Source organism: Candoia aspera, chromosome 2 (assembly GCF_035149785.1).
Source record: "Candoia aspera isolate rCanAsp1 chromosome 2, rCanAsp1.hap2, whole genome shotgun sequence".
NCBI classification, from domain to species: domain Eukaryota; kingdom Metazoa; phylum Chordata; class Lepidosauria; order Squamata; family Boidae; genus Candoia; species Candoia aspera.
The window spans coordinates 14,690,292-14,708,254 of record NC_086154.1 but is presented as its reverse complement, the minus strand read 5'-3'; the positions used below and the strand labels follow the sequence as shown (position 1 = coordinate 14,708,254).

Genomic DNA, 17,963 nt, shown 5'->3' with positions numbered 1-17,963 from the left:
TGATTGGTCGGGGAAGGGGGCTGCAGCATAGCGGGGGGCTGGTGAGGATGCTCGGCCCAATCGCACGAGGCTCTTCCGCATTTTCTACGGGACTCGCAGCCTGCTTGTCTTGCGGTAGATTTTCACGCAGCAGCGCGACGGAGAGGGCGCCGGGTGGGCTGGCGGTGGGCTGGGGACGTTTCCGCCCTTCCCAACGCTGGACGCGAGGTACTTTTATTTCCTAGCTGCAGGGATATAGGTAGATTCGCGTGCGTGTGTACATAAAGAGAGCTTGCGTGCGCATGCGTTCTCCCCACCCCCTCTGGAAAACATCAAACAGGAAGGAAGCAAGGGACGGACATTCGGCTATTGCTTCTCTTTCCCGGCGTTGACTTGGCTAGCCGCTGGCGGGGCGGTGCAGGTAAAGGATCGGGGGTTGCCGCCTCCTCCCATTTTAGCCCCTTCTGTCTGCCCCTCCCCGCCCTTGGCTGCTCCGCCGCCGGATCGAGCCTGCGGGACGGAGGGGCGCGGTGGGTCGTCCGGCGAGCGGGGTTCTTTGTGCGTGCTCGGCCGCGGGCGGGTGCACGCTCGCCGACCCCGGCCGAGGCGCTGCGCCCGGCAGGGCTTCTTTCGGCTCCCCGGGTTAAAGGGCCAGCCCCGAGATCCCCTTTGCCAAGGAAGGTGGCTCCACTGCTCGGCTTCCGCGGCGCTGCTCAGGCGGAGGTCGGTTGCTTGCTTTCCCCGGGGGTAAGACCGGACGCGACGAGTGTCGGGCCCCGCGGCTGGGTAATAGCTCGGTTGGCGGGGCGCCAGGCTCTCTTTTCAAGGAGGTTTACTCAGAAAAGATTGTGCTGTTGGGCCTCGGCGGAGCGTTTTGCTGAAACAAACTAGCCTCTCCGCAAGCCTTAAATGTAGCGGACTGGGTCGCTTGGGTGCCTGATGTGTGCCTTTGAAGAGGGAGATCAAACGTCGCCTTTGGCAGCTGTCGAGATTGGGGGCCTAGAGAGGGGGAGAGGTTTGCAGCTGCCTGGGAGCGTCTTGACCGGAGGTCTTTGCCTGCTGCTGCTCTGCAAGGATTTGGCCTTGACAAAAGGGGCCTCTGGATTAGTCTGGGGCTGGGCGCACCAGGCAGCCACAGTTGAGTTTCATGTGCGGTGCCAGCTGAGCCCCTGTGGTTAGTTTGTGGCTCAAAGTACCGTGGCCACGCAGGAAATTGGTTTAATGGTTTAATTGGTTTAATCCCCTAAGCCGTGGTTACATTAAGCGTGGTTAAGTTGTGTGGGAGAGTGTAATGGTATGTGGGAATGACCTCGGGAGACAGGAGGCAGAGCCATGGGCTGCGCAACCATCATGCAAAAGGTAGCTCAGCCCACAGAAGCAGAGGGCAGGTGGGAAGCATTTCAGAAGGGACCCTCCCTAGTTTCCCGGAGAGTAAAAGGAAAGGTGTTGGAGGAAAATTCTGAGAGTGCCTTGGACTGCAAGAAGATCAAACCAGTCCATCCTCCAGGAAATAAAGCCAGACTGCTCACTTGAGGGAATGATATTCAAGGCAAAACTGAACTACTTTGGCCACATAATGAGAAGACAGGACACCCTGGAGAAGATGCTGATGCTAGGGAGAGTGGAGGGCAAAAGGAAGAGGGGCCGACCAAGGGCAAGGTGGATGGATGATATTCTAGAGGTGACAGACTCGTCCCTGGGGGAGCTGGGGGTGTTGACGACCGACAGGAAGCTCTGGCGTGGGCTGGTCCATGAAGTCACGAAGAGTCGGAAGCGACTAAACGAATAAACAACAAAAAGGAAAGGAGGGGAGAAGTGCTTTCAGTCTTGCAAAACTCTGTTAATGTGACCTTACAATAAAGATAGAGCTAGCATTCATGATTGTGCTTCTTGTCGGACTACCTCGAAGGGCTGACAGAGACAAAACCTGTCCAGATGTCTGTCTATCCTGTTTCGGAGGCAATATGGCTCTGGATATGAGGGGCTCAGAAATACAGGTGGGCAGATGTTCTGCTTGTGAGCTTCCTATCACATCTGGCAAGCCGCTATGGAAACAGAGTGCTGGAATGAAGACACTGGCTGATCTGGAGGGCTTACCCTCACTCCAAGAACGAAGAGAAGGAGGGTGTTTTTTTTAAAAAGTGTGCAGTACTTAACATGATAGGGGCTTGGGGAAGAAGCAGTTGGAAGAAAGAGAAGGAAAGGTTTCCTTAATGACTATTTGTATCTCTCTTAAAGGAAAAGGCCCACCAGGGTGTGAAGTAGGAAGGTTGAGAGCCCAGTCACAAAAGAAGCTGCTGATTTCTCTTCACCCATCTCCCCCGCTGTACCTCATAGGCTGCTTCCTCACCAGAGATTTATAGCATCTTCCACCATCACTGCTGTGGCCCTGTAAAGCCTGTCTCCATTCATGATTTCTCTGCCTCTACAGCAACAGCCGGGGGATGCTGTAAATCAGGACTTCAAAAATGGCCCTGTAGATCAGTGGAAGGTCTTTTACAAGTTGTGTAAAAAGAACAATAAAATGTGCTTCCGGCCAGACTAAGCAAGACCAAGAGCTGTTGAGGGCTTGGAGTCTGAGCCAAGCTTTCCCAGTTTTATACCATCCACGGTGGCTGGACTACAATGCCCATCACCCTGGTGAAGGGTTGATGGGAAGTGTAGTCCTAGCATCCCTGGATGAACCAGGTTGAATGCTGACTTTCTGTCTAGACCAGGGTTTCATGAAACCCTAGGGTTCCACAGGAGGTAACTAGGGAGATCCCTGGGAGATCAAGATTTATTTAAAAAATTATTTCAAATTCGGGCAACCTCACATTAAAGAGGTAAGTTTCATTCATTATTTTTAGTTTAAGAACACTGTTAGTGCATCTAGACAGGCCTACCCATGAAATGAATATAATAATTTAGTAACGTATGGCCTATATTTAAGCCTGAATGTGCAGGGGTTCCCCGAGGCCTAAAAAATATTTCAAGTGTTCCTCCAGGGTCAGAAAGTTGAGAAAGGCTGGTCTAGACATTTGAGAGGAGAGCATCTACTCTTCTTTTTAAATTCAGTTTTGAGGCCACCCAACTTCTTAATGATTCTGGGGCACTTACAGTTAAAAAAGAAAAAACAGTCCATGTAAAAAGAAATTGTAGCCGATTGGAAGAATGAAGCACTGAACTGTAAAGCTGGATTTAACTAAAAGGAATTCCACAGCCACCCTATGCAAGACCTTGGAGAGCAACCAAGTTTTTAATGATTTCCTGAACGTCACAAGGATGAGAGCTATCCGAATCTCTGGGGAGATGTCTTTTGGAGGGCAGGCCCTGTACTCCTTCCTTGTGTAAAGGAATGAAACCTTTGCAAACTGCCACTAAATCTCCAGGCCCAGTGACTTCCTTAAATGTCACTGAAAGATGCTTGTGCATAGTGAAGACGCCAAGTCTCTGTGGTTCACAATAATCTACATGAATTCACCAGGCAGTTTAGGTTTGTCAGTCAATTAGGCCTTTCTAGTTTTGTGAACCAAATGCTTCTCTCAACATCGGTTCTTTTTTTATGATTGAATTTGTACCTCCCTGCAATCAAAAATAATTTTCAGCAGTTTAAGTAGTAATGTAACAGTTGGGAAAACCAGTGATAGTGTGGCCAAAGGTGAAGAAATCTATGAATTTAGTTCAGCGACATCTGGAGGGTCATAGCTCGCTCGCTCCTTCCTTCCTTCTCTCCTCTTTCCTTCCTTCACTGCTGAATTTGCTACACATGTGGTGGCTTAGAGCAGCATAAAATACAATAAAACGTCTACCGCAAAATAACAGAATATCATGCAGTTCCCAAAACCAAAACAAAATAACACCTGTAATGCATAATACTGAATAAACAACTAGCTAATAAAATCTGATTTCAGATGGCACACAATTATTCCCCAAAGGCCCCCCAGAATAGTTTCCTTTTCATTAACTTCAGGAAGGCATCTAGAGGAAAGTGACACCAGACACAACCAGTGCTATGATTGAAAAGCAGTGTATGCTAGTGTCAGTCCCTCTTGCTTCACAAAATTGGGGAATTTCAAGCAGCTTTTCCTGGAAGAATCTCTTTGGGAGATCCAGTATGAACTATTATACTCCCTGCTTAAGAGTGTTACAGGAGGTTCGTAGAGAAGCCAAGAGACTGTAAGGCAGTGTTTCTCAAGCTTGGCAATTTTAAGATATTGTAATGGTTGCCTATTCTAAAACACCATCAGACTCATGAGCAGGAATTCAAAGATATCTGATTTATTAAAGAATAGCATGCAGGATCACAGAGAAAGCTGAGAATGATGAAAGCGCGCCAAATTCAAACTAAAAACCCTCGGTGCAAATGAAATCCCTCCCCCCGCAGTGTCTTCTCAAGTTCACAATCCCAGGTGCTCCTGACAGTTTCTGATGGTCTGCGGGAAAAGGCCTTGAACAGATAACATAACCCAAACACATTCCATTGTCCTGATTTCACATACAGAGCTTGGTACAAGGTCTCACAGCAGCTCCCTCCCAAACAGAGACGTGCATCAGCGCCATGGCATGTGAAATGTTACGATGTATAAACTACATTGAATCAGTGAACATGACATACTGCCCCCCCCCAAATAAAGAATACATCAAGCAGCAGGCTTCAAAGGATAAGCAAGGTGGAAACGGTTAACTAAATCAGGAGCGTTAACATGGTGGGCAGACACCCATTCAGGATGAGGAAAGTGTTTCCATCAGACCAGATACTGCAGGGTGCCTCGAAGTTTGTGAGAATCAACGATGCCCTTGACTTCAAAGTGTTGTTGGCCATCAATCATAATTGGAGCAGGAGGAGGATGTTGAGGGTGCCAACGCGGTGAGTGGTGCACAGGCTTAAGCAAGTTGCAATAGAAAACAGGGTGCAAGCGTTTCAAATTGTGAGGCAGGTCCAATTTAACAGTCACTGGATTGACAAGATGACCAATAGGAAAAGGACCAATGAATTTGGGAGCAAGTTTTTTAGAGGGTTGAGGTGATTTGATAAATTTAGTAGATAAATACACCTGATCCCCAACTTTGAAGTCGTGTTGTAAAGAGTGATGCTTATCAGCTTGAGACTTGTAAGCAGCCTGGGCGTCAGCCAAAGCTTGTTGAATTACTGGCCTGGAATTAGACAGTTTAACAGCCCAGTCAGATGAAGAACATGTTTGGGAAGGGGGCTGTGGCAGTTCAGGGATGGGAACAAAGTCGTGACCAGAAACCACGTGAAAAGGGGTTTGTCCGGTACTTTGATGGACAGCATTGTTGTAAGCAACTTCAGCAAAAGGTAACAACTCCACCCAATCATCCTGATGATAGTTAATGTATGCTCTAAGAAACTGTTCAAGAGTGGAATTTAAAATCTCAGTAGAACCGTCAGTCTGTGGATGGGACGATGTGGACAGAGCTTGTTTAGTGCCAATCAATTTTAAAAATGATTTCCAAAATTGGGAAGTAAACTGTGTGCCGCGGTCAGAAATTAAATGGGAGGGGCTACCGTGGAGGTGGTAGATGTGGTGGAGAAATAGGCGCGCTAATTGTGGGGCTGACGGGATGGATGCACATGGAATGAAATGAGCTTGTTTAGAGAAAAAATCCTTTACCACCCAAATGACAGTTTTCTTCTGACTGGGAGGTAGGTCCACAATGAAATCCATAGAAATCTCGTCCCAGGGATGGGATGGGCTGGCCACTGTCTGTAGAAGCCCCTGTGGCTTCCCTCCTTTTCATTTTGACATGGCACAAACAGGACAGGAAGCAACATAGTCTTTTACATCACGTCTTAAGGTTGGCCACCAAAATTGACAGCGAACCAAATGCAAAGTTTGGCAAAACCAAAGTGTCCAGCAAGTTTATCATCATGGGAACGCTGCAAAACATCAGCTCTTAAAGTTTCAGGCACATAAAGGCGGTGTTCCACCCACGCCAGACCGTTTTCAAAAGAAACATTGTCTCTATTAGCTAGCAATCAAGTGTCAGATTTCAGTGCCTGGAGAAAGTCCTTCTGTAACTGACAAGGAACTTGCACTTTCCGCTTCCCAGCCTGTGCTGGGGGCGGGGTTGCCTGCGCACGGGTCTGGCTCCGAGTGACAGCAACCAAGCACAGTTGTGGTTCAGTGAGAACAGTCCCAACCACATCTGCCACCTGGTCAAGGTCCTGAGGTAACCGTGACAAAGCATCGGCCAGAAAGTTTTTCTTTCCCAGAATAAATTTTAACTGGAAGTTAAAGCGACTGAAAAACTGAGCCCAGCGAATCTGTTTAGGGCTGAGACGTCGTGGGGTGCGGAGGGCTTCCAAATTCCTGTGATCGGTCCAAACCTCGAAAGGGCATTTAGCGCTTTCAAGGAAATGGCACCAGGTTTCTAAAGCTGCTTTTACAGCACACACCTCCTTTTTCCAAACATGCCAACGGCGTTCTGTTTCAGAAAATTTCCTGGATAGATAAGCGCAGGGTTTTAAGTGATTTTCCGAGTCCCTTTGTAACAAAATAGCTCCAATAGAGGAGTCAGAAGCATCAACTTGGACCACAAAGGGGCGTTAAGGATCAGGGTGCTGTAGAATAGGCTCAACAGTGAAAAGGGTTTTTAATTTCTCAAATGCTGCCTGGCATTCAGGCGTCCAATTCAGCACTGCCCCAGGTTTTTTTAATTTGTGTGTCTCCCCCAAGCCCTTGGTACGGAGTCAATCAGTGAGGGGCAGAGCAATCTCAGCGAACCCCTGGATAAATTGCCGATAGTAATTACTGAACCCTAGGAAACTTTGTAATTGCCTCTGGGTGCAGGGACGTTCCCAACTTAGAATCGCCTGAATTTCTACAGGGTCCATTTCTATACCCCTGTCAGACACTCGATAGCCCAGATAGTCAAGTTGGGTTTTGTGAAACTCACATTTGGAAAGTTTGGCATAGAGTTTGGCATCTCTAAGTTTGCGTAACACCTGTCTGAGCAGGCATTTGTGTTCCTCCTTGGTTTCAGTGTAAATGAGAGCATCATCTAAATAAACCAGGACCCCTTTAAACAAATGATCATGTAATACTTCATTAATCAATTGCATGAAGACTCCAGGTGCCCCTGCTAACCCAAAAGGGAGGACTTTGTACTGAAACGATCCTAGTGGGCAATTAAAAGCAGTTTTCCACTCATCCCCAGCTTTTATGCGAATGCGGAAATAGGCTTCGCGAAGATCAAGCTTGGAGAAAATCTTGCCCTTTGACAAATGAGCTAACATGTCCTTCATGAGGAGCAGAGGGTATTTGTTGACAATAGAGATGGAATTTAACCCTCGGTAGTCTGTACAGAGTCGAAGCGTGCCATCTTTCTTTTCCCGGAATAACACAGGGGCCCCAACTGTGGAATTAGCAGGTTCAATAAACCCCCTTGACAGATTTTTGTCAATGAAGTCCCGTAATGCCTCGAGCTCCTTCTGAGTCATCGGATAGATTTTTGGCTTGGGCAATTGAGCATTGGGGACCAACTCTATTGCACAGTCAGTTTTCCGGTGGGGGGGGGGGTAACTGATCTGCTTCCATCTCCTCAAATACGTCTGCAAATTCTTGGTATTGAGCAGGCAAGCCTTCTAAATGTGGCAAGTCAGGGCGCAGCGTGGCGATCGCTGCCCTTCCAACCCCCACACGTGCAACTATCTCCGCTGTAGGAGCTTGGTAAAATCCATCTTTAAAAGTCACAGTTCTGTGCTCCCAGTTTATCTAGGGGCTTCGATAGGTCAATCAGGGGATCCCCAGGATTACCAAGAGATTACCAACAGGTGCTACAACGAATTTCAAAGTCTCACGGTGGCTGCCCATTTGCATTGCCACAGTTCCAGTGAAATGGGTTGCAGCCCCCCCACCCCCTGCTGTTGAACCATCCAACTGTGTGAAGATCAAAGGATGCTGGAGGGGGAAACTAGGCAGTTCCAAAGCAGCAACCAGATCAGGGTGAATTAAACACCTGGAACGCCCAGAGTCAACTAAAGCCCATACCTCTGTAGTTTTTGTGCGGGAACTCAATTTCACTTTTACTGCTAAAGTGGGACAGTCAGCACTCACCATAGCATCTTCGCTCCCATCCTCTTCCACCTGCCCACTGGCGCCCTTCATGGCAGGTGGCTGGCGTTTCCCGCCGGCTCCTTAGAGTCGACTTCAGCCTCTCCTGAGAAGTACATTACTTCTTCAGCGTCGGCTGTCCCTTTGGCTGCTGTCATTCGCCGTGAGGGGGGGGGCGATTTGGCCGGCGGCTTCCCCGCTTGATCTCCAGCCTTGACTTTTGGACAATCAGCTGCTCGATGGCCCTCCTTTCCACTTCGGAGGCACTGACCCCTCGCGTAGCGCCGATCCCTCTCCTCATCCCAGGCTCTATAGCTTGGCTGGGCAGCAGTCACAGCACTTCGGGGTCCCCTCATGGTGGCGGGTGGTTTTTCAGATTTTCTAGTTTGCATGAAGGTATGCTGAGCATGCTCAGCCTTTCCTGCCAGACAGATCCATTCGTACAATGACTCAGGGTCATCTCTACCCAACGCCCAATGCAGGACGTCCCAGTTGAGTCCCTCTTTAAAACGTTCTATTAGAGTTGACTCAGACCAGTCAGTGATTTTCCCAGCCAGAGCTTTAAACTCTAGGGCGTAATCAGCTACTGACATTTGGCCCTGGGTAAGATCCTTCAGCGCCTTTTTAGCTCTTGCCTTTGTCATGAGTAAGGATGGCGAGCCGCATTTCTTGGTTTTCTGAAGACATTTCCAAATGTCTCTCCTTAATTTCTTGTTCCTCCCTCTTTCAATGGGAGTAGGAGTTTGTTAGGATTGATGTCCTAACAGCCAGGAAACACGCTGAGACAAGGAACTGGTCTCTAATGTTTATTGCTTGTACATAACAGGAATCCTAACAAACTGAAGAAGCGTGGGAAAAACCCAGACATATAAACCCCAAAGGTTAAGGCAGTCTCGATCTGTGTCTCTTTGAATGGCTGCCCAATTCCTCAGTGCTACGCATGCGCTTAACAGTCTGGATGGGAGCCCCCTGCTCGCCATCCTTACTCATGACAGCCTTGGCCAGAGGATCTTCAAAATGCAGCTTTAATGCCCACATGAAATCATCAAAATAATCATGTGCAGAGGAGTCAGCATCACTTAATTGAACATACCAGTCAGCCGCTTGACCCTTCAACTTGGTGGCAATGGCAGTTATTTTAGCCTCTTTGGAAGGGAAGCATGCCCCAAACTGTCTCATATAACTTTTAGCATTAGTTAAAAAGAAAGATAACTTTGTTGGATCCCCATCAAATCTGACAGAAAAGTCTCTCACTCAGCCTCCAGTTGGAGTGGAACCAGCAGGCGCTTGAGTGGTTTGGCCCCAGGTTACAGTAGCTTTCCCTTTACGGGGTGGGGATACTGATGGCTGGGCTCTGTGGGGTGGAGATTCATCCCAGAGCCATCTCCGGCCCTGCTCCACTGGCGGTCTGGATGGGAGGATGGGGGATGGTTGCGGGAAGCTGGGATCTCCTCCGCGTCTCTCCTGCCCCTCCAGTGAAAAAGACAGGTTTTTCAACATGTACTCCATCGATTCTATTTTGGCTTCCACCACTCTTAGTCTCTCAGGGGTTCGAGAGTCCCCTCTCCTTCGCATGCCCGGTTTCCTCTCAGTTGACACTGTAGTAGATTCTTTGTCTGGGGTTAGCGGGAACCGATACTTCCAGGACGTCCCCGATGTCCCTGGTTGGGGTTCCCCCACTTCACCCAAGATGATAAACTCTGCGAGCAATTCGCTGGGTGCCAGTTGCTTTGGCTCATCCCCATTGTCAGATTCCTCTGCATCAGAATTGGAACTCGATTCATCCCTTGACAGGTCTCGGGATTCTGAAGGTTCTGGGGTGAGATTCAGTTCTCCGCTCTTGACCATCGACTCGGGCATCAAGCTAGCCGTCTCCTCGAGTCCCCTGGTTGTGGATTTTGACTCAGCCATCGTTAACTATTTTCCCTCACAAGAGACTGATCTTGGTAGGAGCTAATGGTACAACTTTGGGATTCTCAGCTTTATGTAATGGTTGCCTATTCTAAAACACTCTCAGACTCATGAGCAGGAATTCAAAGATATCTGATTTATTAAAGAATAGCATGCAGGATCACAGAGAAAGCTGAGAATGTTGAAAGCGTGCCAAATTCAAACTAAAAACCCTTGGTGCAAACGAAATCCCTCCCCCCACAGAGTCTTCTCAAGTTCACAATCCCAGATGCTCCTAACGGTTTCTGATGGTCTGCGGGAAAAGGCCTTGAACAGATAACATAACCCAAACACATTCCATTGTACTGATTCCTCATACAGAGCTTGGTACAAGGTCTCACAGCAGCTCCCTTCCAAACAGAAACGTGCGTCAGCGCCATGGCATGTGAAACGTTACGATGTATAAACTACATTGAATCAGCGAACATGACAGATATGTGGACTTCAGCTCCCAGAATTTCCCAGCCAGCTTGGCTGGCTGGGGAATTCTGAGAGCTGAAATCCACATATCTTAAAATTGCCAAGGTTGAGAAACAATGCTGTATGTTCCGATGTATTTAAAGCTGGTGAAAAAGATTTTCTTACTCTACAGAATTGGCTTCCTTCCTTCCTTTTCTGCTCTTTTTAAAACACCTTTGTGTGCTACGCATGGAGTCCCAAGTTCAGATCTTAGTGGCTCCTGGAGGGCTACAGAAGACACTTCTCTGGCTGCTGCTTCTGATGCTACCAGGTAGTAACAAGAATGGAAACTTACCCCTTCCCCCTCAAGAAAAAATCCCAAAAGAAGGCCAGAATTTGGCAGTAGTTGCCCAAAGAACTACTGCATGGATGTGCCCATAAATTTTCTCAAGTTGAGCTTGAATGAGACCTACCTTAGAACTTCTGTATGTCTCCTTAAGATCACATATGTATTCATAGATACACACACAAAAATACGTACGCGTGGACTTTTTTTGGTCTACATTTGTTTTGATTCTTTGTTTTCTTTTTTCTGTATTTTCTAGTTTTCGTCTTGATGATTTGCTTGTTTTAGCTGGGAAAAAATGCAATTAAAAGAAAGGGTGATAGATGTCCCACAAGTTCAGGGAAGGGCATCAGTTCAGGGAAGGCTGACCTATGCCCTCTTAAGGCAGTTCCTGCTAAGGAAATGCCAAATGGGAAACATCGTGAACCTCTTTTTCTTCTTCTTTAGAGAGAACCAGCTATGGCATCTGAGGCGCTGATCAAGGAACTCTGCGATGAAACAACCTGCCCCATCTGCATGGACTATTTCAAAAAGCCAGTGACCATCGCAGCATGCAGGCACAGCTTCTGTGAAGCGTGCTTGGCTGAATTTTGGAAGGAATCTGACAGCGATGCATGTCCTCAGTGTACTGAAGTGATCCAGCCAAAGAGTTTCAGGCCCAGCTGGCAACCGGGAAGTGTTGTAAAGCTTGAGGAAGGGATCAAGATAGAAGAGGAAGGGGCCATGTGCGAGAAACAGCAGGAGTCCCCCTTGAGCAAGGAGGATGAAGTTCTCGTTGGCTTGGTGCACGATGGATCTCAGGAGCCTTGGGAACAGAGTGAGTTTCCCGTGGACAAGGCTTCGCAAGAGTATAAGGTAGGGAGTTCTCCCACTGGGTGGGTGCATTCCTTCCCTTTCATATCTTCTCAGTGTTCCATCACATATTCGTGCCAGTTTCCCCAAGCTGGTGCCCCTGGGTGTATTGAACTACTGTGTTCACATTCCCCAGTTGGCTCTGGTGTCACCAAAAAAGCAGAACCCAGGTTGATCCAGTGCCTTCTCAAGTAACCTGGGAACAATTGCATATAGACTCATGAGTATTCAGTTCATAGCAATGGCACTCAGTTGGAGCCTGTCATGTTCGCCGTTTCAATGTCTTTGATGCATCGTAACGTTTCGCATGTCATTAATTGGATGCGTGTTTCATCTCTCTGGGGAGGATGGGAACAGTTATCTTTTGGCTTTGCTTTGGAATGTATTTGTCTTATCTACTGCGCTCAAGGTTACTTTCCCAGGCTAGCAACTCTGACGATTGCTAGCACCTGTGCCGGGCGGGGCTGTTACGAGGGAGGCGGGATACGTTTGAAGCAAGGGTTTAAGTTTGTATTTGGCGCGCTTTTGCTCATTCTCAGCTTTCTCTGTATTTGCTTTTAGTACTCTAATAAATCAGATTTCATTTAGCATCCTCTTGTGAGTCTGAGTATTTGGGGCTAGGGCAATCATTACAGAGCCACATTCTCACTGTAACAGTGAAGATTTTGTTCAAGGAGTTAAAAGTTGTCATGCAGTAGAGGGAGTGGACTTATTCTTTGTCCCAGAGGATAGGCCCAGAACCAGTGGGTTAAAGCTCCAAGGAAGTTGGTTGAGATTAGACATCAGGAGGAACTTCAGACTGTATAACCCGTCATCCAGTGAAACAGGATGTTATGTGAAGTCTTCAAATAAAGACTCGATGGCTGTCTGTCAGATATATTCTAGTGCACCCCATACTAAGCAGTGTAGGGGGTAAAGAAGATGACCTGGATGGAGATAAGGCATTCCCATAAGATCCATTCCCAGCGTGACAAGGCAAGAAGCAGGAGTCAAGCCCAAAACAATCTGAGGGGAGGAGGAGATGGCTTAGACAGATACCCCTTTAGTTGGATTGAGGTCAGCCCCACTACGTACACCAGACCAAGAATGTAACTCCAAAGGAAGGTTGAAACTGCTTTATTATATTGCCAGAGGAAGAGAATCTTGCAAGTCTGACTGTGCTTTAATTCTCCCCCCACCCCCTTACTCTTGTGAAACTAAGGAGGTGTCTATCTGAACCATTTCTTGCCCCGCTCAGATTGTTTTGGGCTTGAGTTGCGTTTTTTACCTCTTTGCTCTGGAACCAATGTGGTTTGCCTCCATCCAGGTCATCCTCTTTATTCTCCACAAGCAGGGAGTTGGACTATATGACCGCTAAGGTCCTTCCAACTCCCTGATTCCATGAGTAATGAGAAGAGAAATGTTGTGTATTGTGGGGTCTGGTAGAAGTTCATGACTGTTTAGGCGCCTATCGGTGGTATGTAAGGCAAGAATGAGTAACTGGAGCTTGCAGCCCTCAATTACATGTGTGTTTATGCACATCGACCCACATACAAATCATGGAAGTTTTTGCTCCCAGCAGATCAGGTCATCTCAGATGACAGACAGCAGAACAGAGAACTGCTTGACAATTCATATGGAGGGACCTTCCTTCATACACTCCATTCTTTCCTTAAACTGATCTCCCTTGCTCTGAAGTGTGCAAGGACTGGAAGACAGATATGCTGATAGATTTACAAAGCAGTGGCCTTTTTCATATACTCCTGGCTTCCGAGAAAGAGAATCTTAAAAAAAAAAAAGACTTTCCGGCAATAGGAAGCAGTCCTAAAGTGCACCCACCTCTCCCCACCATGGTGTCCTGAAGATGTTTTGAGCTACAGTGCTCTCTGTTTGAGCCAATAGGGTCAGTGGTGAGGAATGACAGAAATGGGAGTGCAAATAACCGCATGACAGCACGTTGGGCAAGGCTGTCATACAGCTTGGGTGTCATTGGACCCATGCACATATTTATGTCATGGCTCAGTGTTCAAGCACATGCTCTGTGTACAGAAGCTTCCGGGTTCATCCCCAATATCTCAGGACATTCTGGTCTGAAGCCCTGGAGGACGCCTGACTGTTGAGACCAGTGTGTTCACCGAAATGAATGAGTGGTTTCAGCATAAGGACCTCCTGTGTTTCTAAGTGGCCACAAAACCCTCTTTTTTGCAAGATGGTGTTGCTACTGGATCTGAGTGGTGTGAGAAGAGAGCACTAAGAATGTGCATAATTTGTTCAGATAACCTTGGACTATAATAGGGTTGAGGTTCTAAATTTGGTTTGGTGCCCTTGTAGCCAAGGGACTTGAAAATTTGCAAGGGTTGTCTACTGCATACAAGCAAAAGTGCATCCTGTGGTCATCTGTAGTGAACTGGAGATGAAAAGGTGATGGGCTTAGTTCTGTCTCAACGGTGCATGTTCATTCCAAGTGCCAATTTAACCCCATTTGTGGAAACGTATCAGGAATGTCCGCAGCATACGCTAAAAAAAAAGTTCAAGATGGCAGCTGCAATGGTGGGGTCGAAGCTCTGGCCATTTTTATATGCATCACGGTATGGTCAGAAAAGTCAAGATGGCAGCTGTGATGGTGGGGTCGAAGCTCTGGCCATTTTTATATGCATCACGGTATGGTCAGAAAAGTCAAGATGGCAGCTGTGATGGTCGGATGGAAGCTCTGCCTGTTTTTTATGTGTATCACACATTAAAAAATGGTGGAATTTTGATCCCATTGCCACTGCCACCGGCTTGATTTTTTTGACCACAGCCCGCATACCCCCCTATATTGTATATATTAGCATTTTTATTGCCCCACCCCTTATTTTTCCAGATGGCTGATAATGGTGGGGCAGGCCCCGGCCATGGCCGCAAGGGGCGGGGCGTTTCATGGCGGCACAAGGAGACCTTAGACTTGTTGGAAATCTGGGGGGAGCAGAAGATCCAGGACCAGCTCCGCAGCAGCCACCGCAATATAGACTTCTTCGAGTACATTGCCCAAGAGATGACTGCCCGTGGCCACCGCCGCACCGCCGTAGAGTGCCGGTCCAAGACCAAAGTCATGCGGCTGGAATATAAGCGAGTGATTGGCCACAATTCCAGGGCCGGGAGCAACAAGGTGACTTGCCCTTTTTACAAGCAGCTGCATCGCATCCTTCGCGGTGATGCCAGTGTGACTCCGAAGCGGGTTTCGCGAAGCCTGAATTTCAAGCATGTGCCTGAGCAGGCAGCCGTAGGTGACCTCCCGGTTCTCAAGGAGCCCTTCCCGCTGACGGAGCTTGACGTAGTTAATCCCACAGAGGAAGAAAGCGCCAGTAAGTTCGCTGGGCTGCAATCGCCAGCTGTAGTTAATGAACGGAGCCCTGCTTGTGCGTGTGCCTGCATGCGTGTATAACTCACGTGTGGGTGCGATCCCTACAGTGACGTCTCTGTGGGCTCCAGTGTAGCTGGAAATGTCTCCTTTGGCGCCTGCTTATTCTGCTTTTTAAATTGTTTAAAAATGGCTTTAATGTCAAACCCAAAGAAACAGGAAGCTGCTGGGCTGCGGCGTGCCCCAACAGGCCTTCGTAAAAAGCAGTATAAGGTATGAAAAAGTGAAATACAGCTTAGATTAATCTAAAATGTAATGATGGAAAGAACAATAAATAAATATGGCGGGTAATATTAAAATAGAGTGCAGCTGGTGTCCTGTGCTTGGTTTATGCGCATGGAAATGCCCTGGAAAAACAGAAAGGAAAGATGAAGCTGCAGATAGATAGTGAATTTCTTCTTTTTCTTCTTTTTAAAGAACTTTATTGATTTTCAAAGTACAGCTAAAATACAAAATAGAGAGTATAGGTAAGGCAGAGTACAGAACTAAAGGAAGAAAACTATAAAAGTGCAGAGTTAGATAGAAAGCAGAAAAACAGTGACTTCCGACCTTCTCCAATACAGATATAAATGCATTTTATACAAATATAATCTCTTACCATTAGTTAGACCTTAGTAACATTATTTCTATAAAATCAGACCATTTAATCATCAAAACCCAAAATCAAAACTCCATTTTTTTTGGACACAAGCAAACAGTCTCAAAGTGGTTGCCAAGTAGAAACAAATCTAGACACGGTGTTTTCTCTTATCAATTCTGTTAACTTGGCCATTTGGGCCAGCTCCATTAGTTTAATCATCCATTCCTCCACTGTGGGAATTGGTGGTTCTTTCCATCTTTGTGCATATAAAAGTCTTGCTGCTGTGATCATGTATAAAAGCAAAGCCCCGTGCTGTTTCTCGAGCTGTTTCTCCATCAATCCCAAGAGAAACGGTTCAGAGTTTTTTTTGTAAGTCCAATTTAAGAATCTTTCGGGTATTAATACATAATTGATCCCAGAATTTTTTAGCCTTCTCGCAAGTCCACCAAAGATGATAAAAAGTTCCTTCATAGATAGTGAATTTCTTGCGGAGCTTCAGTGTGTGGTAGGAACTAATTTTATGATAAAGGAGGATTTTAGGATAGGCTGTAAGTACTGTGGCAACCATTTCATCATTGGAGTAATCTCCTTCTGGCTTCCCTTTTTTTCTTCTTTAGCTCTCCAAGCTGCCCATGTTCAGTTGCAGAAACTGCATTTTGCATTTTGTAGTATTTCATTATAATGTATTAAGCCATAAGAGTTTAGTGAGGTTGCTTCTGTGGATCAGTTCGTGCAAAGGAACAAAAAATAACTTTGAAAAAGAATGGGCATTCATGTGGGCATTTTATCATTCAGAAAGAACACCTTTTTAGATGATACATAGTTTTATTAGTCAAGTAAGTTTATGCTTGGAAAGTTTGAAGCCTAATACGCCTGTGATTGCTATTTTATTTTTAAAATGTTTAAAATAAAATAGCAATCTTCAAAGCCAATCTAAAATAAACTATTGTGAAGTCAAAAATTCTGGTAACTAAGCAAGAGTCCACCATTTGGGGGAGATGGGCGGTGATATAAATTTAAATAATAAAAATAAAATAAATGATGGGTTTTTCATGCAAGGTCTTTTGTCTTTGAAATACTGACTTTAAAGGTTTGAACCATCACATCCTCAGAAACAAACAATCCATTCTAACTTGAACAAGTACATTCTCTTAAATGCAAAATAACTCTTTCAACTGCTTTTGTTTTTGCTGGGACTTGTGAACAGTCTATCATTTGTTTTAAAATGTCAGCAGCCTGAATTCATACCAATTGTCCGGATGCTTCTTCGGTATGGAGTGCGACTTGTATGGTTCCGTTCTACCATTTTAACCTTGAGCGTTGGATGGGGAAGGGAAAGTTAGAGTATGGCGACAGTCAGGTTGTGTGAAAGGGGAAATGTGGGGCGCCATTTTGAAGGCAGTGACAGACTTGTCTATTTTATTCTGCACCTTGCACAGGAGATGTGATTGCTTCTGAGAGCAGTGCGGGAGAAGGAGCAGCGGAAACTGGAGCAAATGACACGATCCAGATTGGGGAAGAAGGCAGCATTGCAGGAAGAGGTCAGTAGCCTTCTCGTTGACTATGTTACTGGGAACAAGAGAGATGCCATTCTCTCCTGATCTGGTATTGTGGCTCAGGGTTTGGGATTAATTGTAACAGAAGCAGGAATTGTTGTTTTTCTGACTGTGGTAGAAAATTCACCGTGAAAGTACCAACAACTGGAGAGGGCCCAACAATTGTTTCATCAGTTCCGAAGCTAGCAGGTTACACCGGGTCACCAGTCTTCTGCATCCAGATTTGCCAAAGTCACAAGTTGACATAGTCCTTCCATGGGATGTTAATCAAAGACAGTTCAAGCACATGAGCCTACACTAGGAGAGGACCCCAGATACGGGAAAAAAAAATCCTTTATAAGTGATAAGGAAACAAGATAGTCACCACTGCCTTTTATCCTTTTGGGCAGTGCTGGGATGCATCAGTGGAAGATGGCATTCCCATTTGAAAACCCCGCCTGACTGTGGGTTTATATCCTTTGTTCGGCTTTCCCCATTCTTTTGGCTGCAGGAGAAGACTTGGATTCCCAGAGGCTCCAAATGAACCCAGAGGTTCAAGATCCCCCGGAGAATTTGGGTATGTATTGCTGTGTTCCCCTTTTTTTTTCTTTTGGTCTTTTGCATGGTTTTTGGGGGAGTGACTTCCTAAATGTCAGAAACTGGGTTGGATAGAGATGGTTTAGTGTGAGGGTGGGCATTCCCTCCCAACCACACACACACACACACACACACACCGTTTTCCAAAATATGCAGTTTCCATTTATTTTCCCTGAGGGACATCTTCTCCCAGTTGTTCCTACCTGCCCAATCCTGCCTGCCAGGATGGGCATGCTCCAGGTCCCGTCAGCCAAGGAATGTCGGCTGGTGGGGACCAGGAGACATGCCT

General features: G+C 46.6%; 1 protein-coding gene across 2 annotated transcripts; it reads left to right on the top strand.

Moving 5' to 3' along the window:
• The first annotated feature begins 304 nt into the window (after positions 1-304).
• LOC134488921 (E3 ubiquitin-protein ligase TRIM31-like) lies at positions 305-17,328 on the top strand. Of its 2 annotated transcripts, none has more exons than XM_063291275.1 (4): positions 305-400; positions 10,991-11,586; positions 14,426-14,906; positions 16,982-17,328. In XM_063291275.1, exons 2-4 carry the CDS (start codon positions 11,191-11,193, stop codon positions 17,089-17,091), a joined length of 987 nt encoding a protein of 328 aa, XP_063147345.1. In that variant the 5' UTR covers positions 305-400; positions 10,991-11,190; the 3' UTR covers positions 17,092-17,328. The 2 variants fall into 2 exon arrangements, with proteins under 2 accessions (XP_063147345.1, XP_063147346.1); XM_063291276.1 differs by having other exon boundaries at positions 317-400; positions 11,179-11,586.
• Positions 17,329-17,963: the final 635 nt, after the last annotated feature.